Here is a 14,077-nt window from a genome sequence, read left to right as displayed (position 1 = left end):
GACACCCGCGCGCTGCAAGCCACCATCAAACCCCCTCCAAAACGAGGCACACCTGCTTCTACGAATGACCGACCCTCTTTCACCCTGTCAGGGGCAGAGATCCTACGCCGGCGCAGCCTCCGCGAACGACGCTGTTCAGCGAACCCACGTCGTTTGCCGTGAACCAAGTTGATCAAGACCTGAGCCGCCGGCCTCTTGCGGTATCCAGTCCCATCCCACCAGACTCAGGGGTTTCTCCATTCCCGTCATCGTCAAGGGTAGGTAACCTTTTGGAGGAGCAACAACAGCCTCTGTCCCGTCCTTTGATCGATCACTATCGCGGTGTTCTGCTCCTGCCTGCTGGTCTTCGTCAACGCCGTTGAAGTGCCACAACATACCGCTGGCACTGCTGGTTGTTGGATTGTCGATTAACAGACCAAGATTGACATCAACGCGGCTCCTCTTTCTCCCCTCATCTAAGTCCTTACCCTCTCATATCATCCAAGTGGCCGCCACCACCATTATCACCACTCACTCGTCCCGGGATCTTTCCGGAAAAGTCAAGGCAGCCCACCGGCCAGACAGAGAAGAGAAACGGAGAAAGGAGAGAGAGAGAGTGAGTGAGAAAGGAAGACAGAAAGAAAAGGGAAGAGGGGGAAACTAGAAAAATAGCCGTTGGCAAATCTGTACATCCAGACAACCAACCCTTCTGGCACCACGCCTGCACCAAAACGCGGGGAAGAAGTTCGGTCCACTTGCACTGACGAAGCAAGACAGAGAAGAGAAGAGGAGAGACAGCGAGAGACATACAAACGAGCAGACTCCGTCAAGCCAACGTACGTACGTACCTATGTGAACGTTGCGAAAGCAGAGCATCTCGCCCTTTTGAACAGGAATTGCGAGCGCAACCTGGCTGAGCTTGGCCTACAGAGCCCACACCCCCCTCACACATACACATACACACACACACACATACACACACACACACATACACACGCCCCCCCCCCCCCCCCCCCCCCCTTCCCTGATCTTTCCTCCCAGTCTCACCCCTCCTCCCTGAATCCCCTCCTCTCTCTTCTCTCTCCCCACCACCGTTGCTCTCTCTTACCCATCCCTTTATTCCTCACCCCTCCCCGCTCGCCGCTGCACGCCCACCTCCCACGCCGGCGGCCCTGTTAGGTGGTGTCTGGCAAGTCTGGGTCTAGGCGAATGGGTGAGGGGTGCCCCCCCGTCGAGCTGGCAGTTTATTATCATTACATAAAAGACCGTCGCTCTCTTCTATTTCCTTACACACTGCAACCTCTCATCGCTGCGTCCCTTATCTCTGGGCTGGCAGAAAACAGCTGTCAAAGATTCACCTGAAGCTCAATTGCGCCCGCTTGGATGCCTCTCCCCCCCAGTCACAGTCTCAGCTGCGCACCGCTCCGTACCTTATCTTGCGACTGCTTAGATTTTCCCACCCATTCAAGGTCCCGTCTACCACGCTGTCGGTTTCGCCCCAATTCCCGTGCGGGCGCTCGTAGGCGCCACTGGGCATCTTGTCCCCCCGGATCTCCCTTTTTCGGGCAATTGTTTACGGCCCCGTCCCTGCTTGTCATATCCTTTGCGCCCGCAACCACGCACAAACACCCATACAACCAACGCTTCCAGAACATCGTAGGGCTGGTAGTGTGGAACACGCGACGTCACAACGGCGTCCTATCTACAGATCCTCCTGTGCTTGCTGCCGCTGCCGCTGCCGCTGCCGACCGGCCACCCACCTCAACCCCCGGGCGAGATAAGGCATGGCAGATAAGATGTCCATCGACAACAAAGCTCCCAAGGAGGATACTCCCGAGACCACGGGCTCTAGTCCCGAAGCCGATCAGCCCGGCGCTGCCAACGGCTCCTCGAACAACGCCAATGCTGCCACCGATAATCAGCAGCCCAAGCGAAAGGGCGGCCGTAAGCCCGTGAGTCAATCCCTTCTCTTCACCCTCGCTGCACTTGACAAACCCCTCCATCTCTTCTCAATACCAGCGTTTCCCCAGACTTTTGTCCGTGTTACCAGCTCCAAGCTTTCACGCTGGGACGAAACCTTGTTTGATCCTATCTCTCGCCCGGCCGAAGGCTAACGGGCGACCCCAAGATCTACGCTACCTCCGAGGAGCGTAAGCAGCGAAACCGCCAGGCCCAAGCCGCTTTTCGCGAGCGCCGCACTGAGTACATCAAGCAGCTCGAAGAGGCCATCCGCGTCCACGAGTCCAACCTGCATAACCTCCAGGCCGCTCACCGGACTGCCGCCGATGAGTGTTTGATGCTGCGCTACAAGAACTCCTTGCTGGAGCGTATTCTTTTGGAGAAGGGTGCGTCAATATCGTGCCATGACATGGATGAATCCTCTGCTAACAACCCATCACAGGCATCGATGTCCAGGCTGAGCTTCGAGCCAAAACCGGCAGTCCCAACTTGGGGCCGACTCATGCTCCCCAGAACATGGTTCAGCCTCCACCCATCCAGCGTGCCATCCTGAATAGACATCACCAATCGCGAAGGTCTCACTCGAGCATCGCCCCGAAGCTCGAGCCCGGCATCAGCAGCCTGCCTCCGCCGATACAGGCTGCTCATTCGGTCGCGTCGCCCAAGGGCCGACCTACGCCATCGTCTCATTCCAACTCCCCCACGAACACGGCGGCGTATGGCAGTCAGCCAGCGCTGTCGCCGGCGGCCTCCGACCACGGTCCCCTTCGCCCAGGCATAGCATCGTCCATGAAGTCCCAGCTCAGCCCAATGGGCCCCATGAACCCGGCCGCTCGAGCTCACATGATGTCCGGCGGTCCTCCTCGAGTTGGCAACACCGGCTCATACTATCCGTCACCTGGCTTCCAGAACCACATTGAGCAGCTAGGTAAGCCGCCTTTTCCTCCCGTTACGGAACTCTGTTGTCCTAGTCCTAACACCAAAGCCCAGAACAAGAATATGATGCTCCTGCAGCTATGATTGAGGATTCCGAGATCGATGCCCCAAGTGGCCCCGGCCCATATCCCAACGGCTTCTCCGGCGATGCGCCGCAACAGATGATGCCTTCCCCAAATTCTGTTGGCCACGGCCAGCACATGCCATCTCAGGGCGAATCCACGCAGCCTGCCCATACGAGCCAGGGTGCATATCCTTCCATGACGCAGCTCTTGGACACTGGCATGGAATGGGACCCCTTTGGACTGAGCGCCAGCATGGCCTTCCCGTCACAGTTCTCTTTCGACACGAGCAACATGCGATAACACCACACCCCACACGACACCCCACACGCCAACCAAGAGCCATTGACACGGCTCCCTGGAAAGGAACCAGTCAAGATCGAGACTCTTTTCACTAGTTGACAAGAGAAGATGAGGGGGTTTTGTACATGTTTCGTCACGGCCGTCGCGGCTCATGTCGTATTTTGTTTTATCAAAAAAGAAGTAATCATGTGAAATGGGAGGTGGCGACGAGCGATAAAAATACTCGATACCCGAAACGACACGACACCAGCATTCGGACGGCGAGATTGTTTTTCTGGGGCGGAGCATATGAGCAGCATCCTTCATCACGACGGAGCAATAGGGAGGAAATGATTCTCAAGATGGCTTCAATACCGGCGTCGAGCGGCCATCTAAGAGGGGGAAATGCGACCACGACATAAAAAAGTACCACAAAAATGTTTTGATCTTTCAGCAAGCAAGGGACATGTCAACTGGGCGGCGGGGATACCCCACGGGAGGTTGGGCGGCCTGCAGTACTTGGTCTTCTTGTTTTGTAAGGGCGGGCCACGCGAGAGCCTGCCAAGTTTTTTTGTTTTCAAGGCGTTTTCTTCAGCATCACAGTAGCTGATGGTATGGGGGAAAAAAGTTTTTGTCTATTTCTGTTGGTCTCAAAAGTCACATATTCTCTTCTCTACTTGGGCCTTGGTGTGTTTGCTCCCAGTGAGTGAAGTGGCTCTTCGTTGTCGCAGGGTCGGTTTCGTGCCCCGATTCCTTGGATAAGACTTAATCGAGCCACGGGCCGAAGGACCTTGACCTGGTCCATTGTTCAATACTGTACAGTTTTTTTTTTTTTTACTTCCCAGATAATGATACATCACGAGCGAACGATTAGAATTGGCGTTGGCTGTCGTTCCTCATACCCCCGTTGCCCCCCTCGCCGTGCCTGATCCAAACCCTTTTTTTACGCACGCTGGACTACCTGGCTTCTGCAGCCCGTGTTGGGTTCCGTATGGCTCCCGTTTGCGCCGATCTGGACCTTTGGGTAATCAACGGGGCTGAATGTTCCGGGAGCCCTGGCTTGACGGGCGCGCCGGCTGGGCGAGCACCCCCCCCCCCCTCCCGGATCTTCTTGGTCACGGGGTTCCAGGAGGTGCATTTGCAAAACCTAGGTGGCTTCCATGGCAGACGTAGCCCGGGGCCTTCCGGAAGATGAGTCAACGGGCCAATGGGAGGGCATACACCGCAACGTGTTAGTAAGAGTTATGTCTGAAGCGCTGAGGCTGGCAAGGCATTACAACATGGCGTACCTGAGGCACGCTTCTCATCCACGAACGATCGGGAGGGGGTCTAGACTCGGGCTGTGAAATGGGAGGGGGAGGGGCCAAGGCGTGTCAGGCGACCTGACCGGGGTGAGGAAGAGGAGGGAGAGGCACCGACAGTTTGGTGTATTGGGAGCGTGATGTGGATGTATGCAGCCGTTTCCCTGACGACGACCCCAGATCCTCCAGCTAGGAAACTCTTGCTAGTTTAGAAAAACGAGAAGACGGAACAAGAACCTGGGGGCGGCCCCGAGTTGTTTGGTTGATCGCCCGTTCTTCCCGTTGAACCCGTGCACAGAACTCGAGGATGGTTAGGGAGAGAGAGAGAGAGACTCGATGTGGGCTTGCCCGTCCGTTGTGACAGGGAAGTGGAGAGCAATCGCCTAATAGTTATGTTTGGGTTTCCGAGGAGAGCCACACTGCCCAGTAAGAGAGAAGAGGGGTTTTTACACAGAGTCACGTTCTCCACTGGTGATTGTTCGGGAATTACGTAACTCGCACTCTATGATGAGAGAGGAGGGATACGAATATGCGAGGCGCGTGGGAGGGTTACCTCTCTGGGACGATGGCTCGCTAGAGCTCGCCTATATGGAACGTGCGAGGGGGAAGAACGGAAGAGAGAAGAGAACGGGACTGGGTGGTGGCCTGGTACTGGGGAGCACGGCACGGCGCCGCGGAGATGGGTGGGAGAGGGGTTCAGAACGGCGGGCGTGGGGTTTTGGTGCTGGGCCTGGGCCGGAGGTGACCTGGCGGACTGGCTGGGCGAGTAGGATGCGGGCCAAGGAGCGTGCCGGGTGGTCATTGGGAGTTGCGTATATTGCTCGGCACATCTTACGAGGCGGCGATGGCTTTTCACGGAGGCCGTGACGTTGCATGGACAAGTTCCTCTAGGAACCAGGCAGGAAAGTGGCCAACTTGGTCAGTGTCCGGTCTGGATCTTTCCATGAGAGGGCCCGGTGGTTTGAGCCAAGCGCATGGGTCGTAGACTCCCTAGGACGATGTCCTTGGCCTTTGTAATTTGGGATTGTGCTGTCGACACGACTTGGGATAGATGGGTCAGGCCATGGTGTTTGCTTCATTTATATCGAATACGGCTATTTGGGCTTTGTCGACGACTCTGGTAGATGGAAACTCTAAAAGCGGGTATTACCAGTAGCAGCAGTAACCTTGGTTGCTTTCCGTCTTCATATCTCTATCCGCCTCTCCCTATTATACCAAGAATCGCCAGCGCATTGTGAGGGCAAAGTCAAGATAGGCTGTACGGTTGTGTACGCGTTTGTAGGATATGGATGAGATGGAAGGAGGGAACTTGAGGCGTAAGGTTTTCGACGACCTTGGTGGCAGAGTTCGGAGTCGTCGTGTGGCTTGCAACCATCGCGACCTTGGTGGTAGGTTCGACAATACCATCATCGCCGGTATGTCAGTCACGCCCTCGTCGTTCAGTGCAGGTTGCCGCCGACGTTCCGGCGCCTAAAGGTCGTTCGCCTATGCAGCCATGGCTGAAGTGAAGTCGGATCCGGCAGTTGCTCTACACCTGCTATCCTACACCGTATTAAGATATTGAGGTCTGACACAGGTCAGAGGTGCCCTGTATCGGGTTTTACGTACCGTGATATTACATATGTATCGGGTGAACTGCACTAGACCACTTATGGGGGTTTGGAGCGACTACATCCATCAATACATGCAGCCTTACATGCGCTCTTATCAGTCTACCTCATCTAGAAAGCTGTACTTCTTATATTTAATTAGGACGTCCTCTGGGTTAACAGTGGATCAGAACATATCAGGTAAATTATGAAGGCATTGTTCAGGCTGTGGTAGGTGTTAAGTCTTGAACAAGTTCTATGAAAACGCCCAAATTGTGATAAAAGAAACAAGACGACACGAATGGGTAAAAGAAAAACGCAGAAGGAAACCAAATAAGTACGGATAGGTTAAAGTCGGCCCAAAAGCAAAAGGATACCATAGTCAATCTATATAACAGTAAACATATAGAAAAGCTCCCTCCCTTCTAATACTAAGTCCAACTACAGGTAGCTGGTAAGTCGAGCTTACTGAGGAACCCCAAGCGAATTAAGTCTCATGCTCTCCTGCTCTTTTCACTTTGTACTTCTCTTCTGTGCCTTCCCCCTTTATATACACCCAATGTTGTTACCGTACCTTGGTCCCCTACCCTCAATAGGAAGGCAGAGTTGGTTATCAAATTCCATGGTACTTCCTCCTGTTCAGAAACCTTCTATTTTGTTCAGGTCTAGGGAAAGTACACATCTTCCATCATCTCCCATCATCCCACCCACATTTACATCATCCCATCATCCTACCCACATTCACGTCATCCCATCATCCCATCATCCCATCCACACCCACGTCATCCCATTCCATTCACCAATATGTCTCGCAGACAGTTGAGCGCCAGCGATCGGACTGATGCTTCTGTGTCCTCGCTCTCAGAATCAATCAATAATATGGCCATCGCGAGTCTCCAACTGCGACACTTCGAGGAGCTCGGCAGGGGACAATGTGGTACGGTGTACGGTTTGCTCGGCAGCCCCGACATCGCGAAGCTGGCCAACGCCCATGCAAAGGTCGGTGAACTGCTTACCGACTACCGCATGCATCACACGATTCAGCTCGCAATGCAGAAGCATGACCCAAGCCACGAAATCAGCGCCAGGCTCCCCAAACTCGGTGCTTGGCACGATAATAAATCGAGATTTTGGGCCGAATACGGACTTCTCTTTGATTCCCACGTCAAAGTTAGAGAATCCGCGTTGATGTCAGAGCGTGTGCTCCCCGCCCCCCTCTCTGTCAGGGAGGCACTTGTCGACGCTCTCTTGCCCATGACCATTAGTCGTCAAAAGGAGGCTTTCCTCGCCAAACCCGAGAACAAGAACTGCCTGATCCGTATGTATCTTGGCAGGCGTCACACGACCAGGAAGCAGGACAGAATTCACAACCTGAAGCTACAGAACTTCCCCCTCCATGTCAATGAGATGGAGGAGCTGGGTCTCGACACGGCCCACTTTGCGAGCGTCATGGCCAATACTTTGGCTATCGTACACTGGGGCGCAATGGTAGACGGCAATGATGTCGAGTTTGTCTTAGGAAGCTCTCCCGCACAGGTTAGACACCCGGAGAATGTTATGACCATGACCTCGCGTCAGCTGTGCGAGGCCACCAATTTCGAGTTCAACCACCGATCTATGGAAATGTGGGTAATCGACTTCAACCAGTAAGTCACCTTTCAAAATTCTGCTTCTTTAAAATCGCGACTAGCTTTTAATCTAGGTGTACCCTGATCCAGGATGATCAAGCCGGCATCGACAAGCTTGTCAAGGCTTTCATCTTCAACGATCCTTACTACCCTCGACCGAACCAGTCGGACGACCGCGACAAGGAACTCTGGGCCATTTTTCGCAACGACTATCTCAGAACGAGCCATATGCTCACGGAGGGCTCTGGCCCGGACACGTTTATTACACGCGTGGAGATGGAGGGAAAGCAGAAGAGGATTGATAGTCTTTTCTAGACAGTGGTGTTGTGTATTCAGGGGACCTTTTCGAGAATAAAGAATATCTACTACTACAACAAGTGAAAGAAAAGAAGCTCTCCTCTTCCATCATGATGATTTTCCTCGAGTGTCAGAGGCACGTTTCTGGGGTCGAAAAGGTCCCCTGAATAAGCTGCGGGAATGTGTTGAAGGAAGAGGGAAGGAGCGCTGTAAAACGTAACCTCCGCGACTGCCTTGACTGGATATCTGGGCGGTGAGCACTTTCCCACCCGGAATCTTCCACAAATGAACCCTTTACCTCCCACCTGAAAGACATTTCTCAAACATACTCTAGATGCCATTACCAAGCTGACGCAACAGATACCGGAGCTCTTCGTCTCTTCCTACCACAAAGCTGACTTCTCGCCTCGAACCAATACACGACGAACCCCAAAGATGAAGACCAAACTCCGCGCCTCCAGCCCCGTCGAGGTCGTCAATCCGCTGCTCAACCCGCCGCCGCAAATCAGCCGCAAGTACCAAGGCGCTCTCAGACGCCTACTTCACGCAAAGATCGGCGGCGTGCGCGAGGAGGACAAGCCGCTGATTCAGTTCATCATGCCCACCATCATCCGTGCCGCCAACGATCCCCTCATGCCGGACCCCGATCGCTTCTACCAGGACCCCGACTACGTCCCTGACTACAATAGCCTTCTGCGGCTGGTGCAGCAATTGCGGGCTTGGTATGATGTCCGGCCGTCCTTCTGGAGATGAAGGAACGGAAAGTCCTATCCCGAGGAGTCCGCGATGGCTCTGTAAGACTTTCTTTTCACCCTCGTTAGAAGGTCCTTCATAATATGTGTGCTGACTTGACAGACTGTTTGAAAGTCGGTAGAAAGGAACATATTCGATAGTGGGAGGTCACGGCATCCAAAAGTGGTGAAGAAAAACAGGCGCGTGGTAGAGGAGATCGCGAGGTCGATGCACATGGAGTAACAGCGTGAGGAAAACATCGCGATAGGCTCAAGATAGCAAGCACAAACACTGATTGATTCAGACCCAAGAATTCAAAGACAATTAAATGAAAGATAGCATCATACCTCTGTTAATACTGCATAGTCTTCCTCCCGTCTCAACCCAAGAAGGTGCCAACAGTGACTGACTGTCGCCATCTGCGGGCTTCTCGTTCTGATTTTTATTTTGCAACTGTGTACTTTCGAACCGCCAGACCCAGCCCGCAAGAAGAGAATAGGGTACTTGGTTGAGAAATCTCTCTGGATTCTTCAACAATGGCCTCAGTTTTCGAAGGGATGGCTTGAGGCAACGGGGCCAGATCCAGCGCTGAGTGCGGCAGAGGTGAGTTCATGTTCCAGCATGTTCCAGCGAAGCCTTTCTTTTTTGTAGTTTCTCCTGACTTCTTGACGTGTGGCTACCACAGTATACACATCATTCCTATGGACCCCTGTGCGTGTTTAGATGTACCTCGTGGTCTTGTGCTGTCCGTGGTGGGACTTGGTCTGGTGTCGTCGGTTGGACTTGTGGGTACCTTCCGTCCCGTCTCCCGGCCCCACCACGCGATCGGCCCCACGTGCGCGAGTGCATCGCGCCTTCCTGGGGCGGAAAGTGCCAGGTGGTCGAGGGGTCAAGGAGGTCCTGCCATCTTTCTTAGGTAACTTACGTAGGCCGCCCTCAAGGGCCAAGGTTCGAGCCTCCCATTTTCCAATATTTTGTTGTATTCAACGTCGTTCATCATTTCATGCTCGCTCAAAATGTGCAATACAATTACACGTTGCAGCTCATCTCACCTCCCCCCGTTCTCTGTCTCTCACAACCGACTCGACTTGCTCTCGTCCATTATCGCACCACTCATCATGGGGACTTGCTGCACAACCCGCCCCAATACCAACTCCCGCCCACCCTTGGTGGTCCACCATGCGACGCCAATCGTGGCCCTTTCGACATCCATCTCGCCGCTGACCAGCACCTCCCAGAAACGGTCCTTGACAGGCTGGCGCATGGCGGGGTCGGAAATCTCGTTCATCGCCTGCGCCGTCAGGGCCATCCAGTCTTCCACAAGCGGCAACGGCAGGAAGGGCAACGAGTCGATGAGCGTCAGGATGAGCGAGCTCTGCTCGGAGAGGGGCTCTTGTTGTGGCGTGAGGCCCTTCTCGCTTTGCGCGATGACGTCTTGCGTCTGAGGCAGGAGAGTGGTGCTCGCGTCCATGGCCTTGAAGCGCACCATCTCGAGCAATGTCTCGGACAGTTGCGGTTCCATGAGCGAGATCGGGAATGGCGGAGAGACGATCTGCATGACTGTCTTGAAAGCCACTCGGAATTGTCGTGATGATATCTGTGAAGGGAAGGATGCAAAAAGAGCATCGATATAGAACGGCACGAGACTGACGGTCAAGGGGCCGTTATGTGGGCAAGACAATACCGAAAGAACAGCGCTGTGAGCAGCTTCAAACAGCTCAACCATGGTTGCCGTCATTGTGCCGATGTGAGTGAGATAGGCGGTCGCTGGCCGGACGATGAGGCTGTCACAGGCCTCAGTGGGCATGTTGAGGGGCAGGTGCTCCGACACGTTCATATAAAAAAGGTCCAGTGTCCGGTCTAGCGGGCTAGGAGGCACTGCTCCCGCATGAGGGGGCTTCGTCTCGCCTAGGAAGGACACACACGCGTCTCCAAAGCGTGCCAATATGTCAAGGGATGTGAGATAGGTGAATGTGTATGCTTGAAACGCGCCGGCTCCGTGCCTCGACGAGATGAAGAACAAGAATCGTAGGGTGTGCAATGATTTGGTGGCGACTTGGGGAGCCGTGGCGTCGTTCCTCATGCGGGGGTCGAGCAGGCTGCGTCCGATGACGGCTTGCATAACAGCGACCGTCGCGTACATCGTCTTCTTCAGCGTCCCCCACAAGATCGGCCAGGTAGCCTCCAGCGTGTTGGGCTCCAGCCGTACCGTTTCCTCGGCGGCGTCCAATGTTGATAACGGATTGCGCTGCCACTGCTGGAATAATTTCTGCGAAAACTCGAGGAGGCAGTCCTGGGCCTCAAGGACGATGGCAGAGTCCGTCGCGTTGGAGACGGCAAAGGCTGTCAGCCTCGACAAGGGCCCCATCCCGCCCATCAGCGGTTTGCGTTCGATTAGCTGCAACAGCTGAAATGAGGAGGTATTTGGGGCCCACTCGACCATCTGCCCGTGTTGTCTGACATCTCTTCTGATGTCCTCCAAGAACCGCCCGTCCTGGAAGCCGTCCTCCCCCGTGATAGCCAGAACGGCAATCGGCAGAAGCGCGTTGCAATTGATCGCGCTCTGGTGGAGGTCTGAGAGGAACGGGAAGACGTAGTTGAGCGCAAGCACGATCGACGCCGAAGCAAACGACCCGTCCTGGCTCTCCAGCGCCAAATTTGCGGCTGTCACGACCGCCTCCTCAAGAGTATCTCTCAGACCGCGCGACAGCGACTTTCTATCGTTGCCTTCCATGCCCATCAGGATGCCCGTCAGGACCAGCAGATGTTGCCACCGGTTGGAACGTTCGTCGGCGCCCTTGACTACGGCCCTGACCCACGTATCACAGCTGAGTCCGCCGCCCTGACGCGGAGCGTTGGGGATCGCGAGTTTGGCATTGTCCAGCTCATTCTGGCGCACCCGGATCGCTGCGCTGTTGTAGATGGAGATGATGCGCAGGCTCGTCTGGAGGCCCTCGCGGCGGTGCCAGATGGCCGGTGCGATAAGCAGCTGCGAGGTGAGAACCCCAAGATTCAGCGGGTTCGAGAGAGTCGCGAGGAGGTTCACTGTCGAGCCGATGATCTGGTCCGTCTTGCGGTCATCGTGGACGTTCTGGTACAGCTGCAAGACCGTGTTGAGGAGCCGGTCGGCCGGCATCGTGCGCTGTGCGCTGTGCGGGCGCGTCGTTTAGCGATTATCGATATACGAGAAATCGTAAGCAGCGTGCCCAAGGAATCGAGTCGGTTGCAGGACGGATGATGAGATAGCCGCGGATGATAGTCGGTTGTGTGCAGTGGCTGTGATTGACACCGATGGCAGGGTGTCTCCGTCAGGCGCGGGCGACTTACCGAGGCACCTGAAAACGGGCCTACAGCCACGCCTCAAGCTTTCCCGAGAGCTGCGCCATCCCTGCACGACCTCCCACAACACCTGAAGATCGACGGGCTGGGACAACAGCAACAGTTAGTACACTACACAAATAGCCTCTATTGAACCGTCCACATATGTGGCAAAAGCAACATGTACGTAAGCGGAAACACATTCAGCTATATTGACGATATGATTGAACAGCTACAGGCACACTGGGTGAAGCACTGACTCAGCTCCCGTTCTTATCCTAGTTTACCTGACATCGGAAGATCCCCCAGCAAGACCCTTACCCTAACCTTTGAGATGCGGGATAGGGCATAATCCTACCAGTCCAGATTTGCGCAGGAGAGAGATGTGGATCCTCTATGAAAAGGCATCATCTACTGATTCTTGTAGGTCGAATGTACGGGGACATGGAGCTGAGCATGGGCTTAAAAGAGTCGGGGCCGAACAATGAGGAACGCGCTTGCCTTGGTAATGGTAACGGGAGTGGCAAGCGGTGTGTCCCTCGCTCGTTCGCCTCCCCACATCGACGTGATAGCCATTTGTTCTGCGATTCTACTTCTCCAACAACTCCCTCTAGATTGGCGTGGAGATCTTCGAAGTAGAGGCCCCCAAAAAGATACCGTGTGTCCCTTGAAGTCTTGCATCGGATAGGTATATGGTACCCTGATGATGGGGTAGATTCAAACATTGCAGGACCGGTCTGGGATCGGGTTGAGCTCGTTAATCTTGGGATTACCTCTATCAATTTGGTGCTGAGTACCTAGTTTAGCGTTGTACACATCAGGTTAGTACGACAAGCTGGAGGATCGCATCTGGCGCTTCGGCAGTTGCGAAGGATGTTTGTTGAACCTAAGAAACATGTATGACTGTGGATAGTCTCATATATGCTTATATTCATAATAATGTCTGTACGGAGTACATGGACCGAAGTATCCATATTCCTGCTAGATGCACCAAATGCATATGACAAAGATCCACAGCAACCTACCTCGGCGGGCTCAGCGGCAAGCAAGCTAACCCAGTGCGATTATTACAGTAGTGACACCCACCTATCTCCCGAGCCGTCAACCGCGGGTGTCGACGACATCTCGAACCCGCGTCTCTCCACTCCAACCAACCTACCTACTACACAGACAGACCGTTGCGATGTCACAAAGGGCACGCAATTACCCGCCCGAGAACTACCATACGCCCTCGTTCCCCGGCATCAACTGGCAGCTTAGGGACCTAACAGATGATCATCGCTGGAGCCTCTTTCACATTGGCGACATTTGGCGCTTTACCGTGCTATGGACCATCATCATCTACGCCGTCGTGCACCTCGGCGCTGCGGCCATCACCATCGCCATGCACACTAATAAGCGGGGGTCTCTGACATATCTCTGGGCGGTGCCGCTTCTGTATCTCATCGTGTCCGGCGTACAAGCCCTGGTCGCGGGTAGCGTCGTTGGGCTCATGTAAGTCTCTGTCTTCGGACCGCCAGGTGGTAGATGACGAAGCGGGGGGCTGACTTTTGTCTCTTTCTATATAGCCTCGGCGCGGTCTATAATGCCGGTTTCTTCTCCATGTCGACCTGGATTCCGCTGCTCTGGGGTGTCATCAACGTCCTCGTCCTCATCATCGCGTCCTTCACCATCCAAGGTGGTCTATGAGCCGACCGGTAACACGCATGCGAAGAGAAACAAAATAATATTACTACATAGTAGAGGTGTAATTAAAGTTGGTCGACAACGCTGGCGTCGACCCGGCGCCCGACGGCGTGACCTTCTTGATTACCCGCGCCGGGTTGCCGGCGACGCACACATAGTCCGGCACATCCTTCGTCACGACGCTCCCTGCACCGACGGTCACACCGCGCCCGATGGTGACGCCGGGCAGCACGATAACATTACCGCCCAAGTAACAGTCGTCGCCGATGGTGATGGGCTTCCCGCTCTCCGGTCCATGGGTACCATTG

At 54.6% G+C, this 14,077-nt stretch overlaps 6 protein-coding genes across 6 annotated transcripts; 4 read left to right on the top strand and 2 right to left on the bottom strand.

The window, feature by feature from the left end:
• Positions 1 to 999: 999 nt before the first annotated feature.
• On the bottom strand, positions 1,000 to 1,726 carry LY79DRAFT_537684 (uncharacterized protein). The gene has a single exon (XM_060556688.1). The coding sequence runs from the start codon at positions 1,632 to 1,634 to the stop codon at positions 1,380 to 1,382; it is 255 nt and encodes an 84-aa protein (XP_060419303.1). The 5' UTR covers positions 1,635 to 1,726; the 3' UTR covers positions 1,000 to 1,379.
• On the top strand, positions 1,462 to 3,431 carry LY79DRAFT_250382 (uncharacterized protein). Its single transcript, XM_060551846.1, has 4 exons — positions 1,462 to 1,931; positions 2,108 to 2,324; positions 2,381 to 2,866; positions 2,929 to 3,431. Exons 1-4 carry the CDS (start codon positions 1,764 to 1,766, stop codon positions 3,237 to 3,239), a joined length of 1,182 nt encoding a protein of 393 aa, XP_060419302.1. The 5' UTR covers positions 1,462 to 1,763; the 3' UTR covers positions 3,240 to 3,431.
• A 3,481-nt stretch (positions 3,432 to 6,912) lies between these two features.
• LY79DRAFT_665791 (zinc finger protein-domain-containing protein) lies at positions 6,913 to 8,051 on the top strand (the record flags this gene model as incomplete). Its single annotated transcript, XM_060563121.1, has 2 exons — positions 6,913 to 7,754; positions 7,811 to 8,051. The coding sequence occupies 2 exons, from the start codon at positions 6,913 to 6,915 to the stop codon at positions 8,049 to 8,051; spliced, it is 1,083 nt and encodes a 360-aa protein (XP_060419301.1).
• On the top strand, positions 7,985 to 8,806 carry LY79DRAFT_250119 (uncharacterized protein). The gene is made up of 2 exons (XM_060551844.1): positions 7,985 to 8,286; positions 8,394 to 8,806. The coding sequence occupies exon 2, from the start codon at positions 8,469 to 8,471 to the stop codon at positions 8,784 to 8,786; it is 318 nt and encodes a 105-aa protein (XP_060419300.1). The 5' UTR covers positions 7,985 to 8,286; positions 8,394 to 8,468; the 3' UTR covers positions 8,787 to 8,806.
• Positions 8,807 to 9,837: 1,031 nt separating this feature from the next.
• LY79DRAFT_505939 (peroxin 8) lies at positions 9,838 to 11,901 on the bottom strand (the record flags this gene model as incomplete). The annotated part of the gene is made up of 1 exon (XM_060553675.1): positions 9,838 to 11,901. One exon carries the CDS (start codon positions 11,899 to 11,901, stop codon positions 9,838 to 9,840), a length of 2,064 nt encoding a protein of 687 aa, XP_060419299.1.
• Positions 11,902 to 13,266: 1,365 nt separating this feature from the next.
• Positions 13,267 to 13,772, top strand: LY79DRAFT_575798 (uncharacterized protein; the record flags this gene model as incomplete). Its single annotated transcript, XM_060559740.1, has 2 exons — positions 13,267 to 13,577; positions 13,652 to 13,772. The coding sequence occupies 2 exons, from the start codon at positions 13,267 to 13,269 to the stop codon at positions 13,770 to 13,772; spliced, it is 432 nt and encodes a 143-aa protein (XP_060419298.1).
• Between the last annotated feature and the right edge of the window lie 305 nt (positions 13,773 to 14,077).

This window comes from Colletotrichum navitas (genome assembly GCF_030913465.1).
Source record: "Colletotrichum navitas strain CBS 125086 chromosome Unknown LY79scaffold_4, whole genome shotgun sequence".
NCBI classification, from domain to species: domain Eukaryota; kingdom Fungi; phylum Ascomycota; class Sordariomycetes; order Glomerellales; family Glomerellaceae; genus Colletotrichum; species Colletotrichum navitas.
The sequence above is the reverse complement of the archived record's forward strand: the minus strand, read 5'-3'. Positions and strand labels throughout refer to the sequence as shown.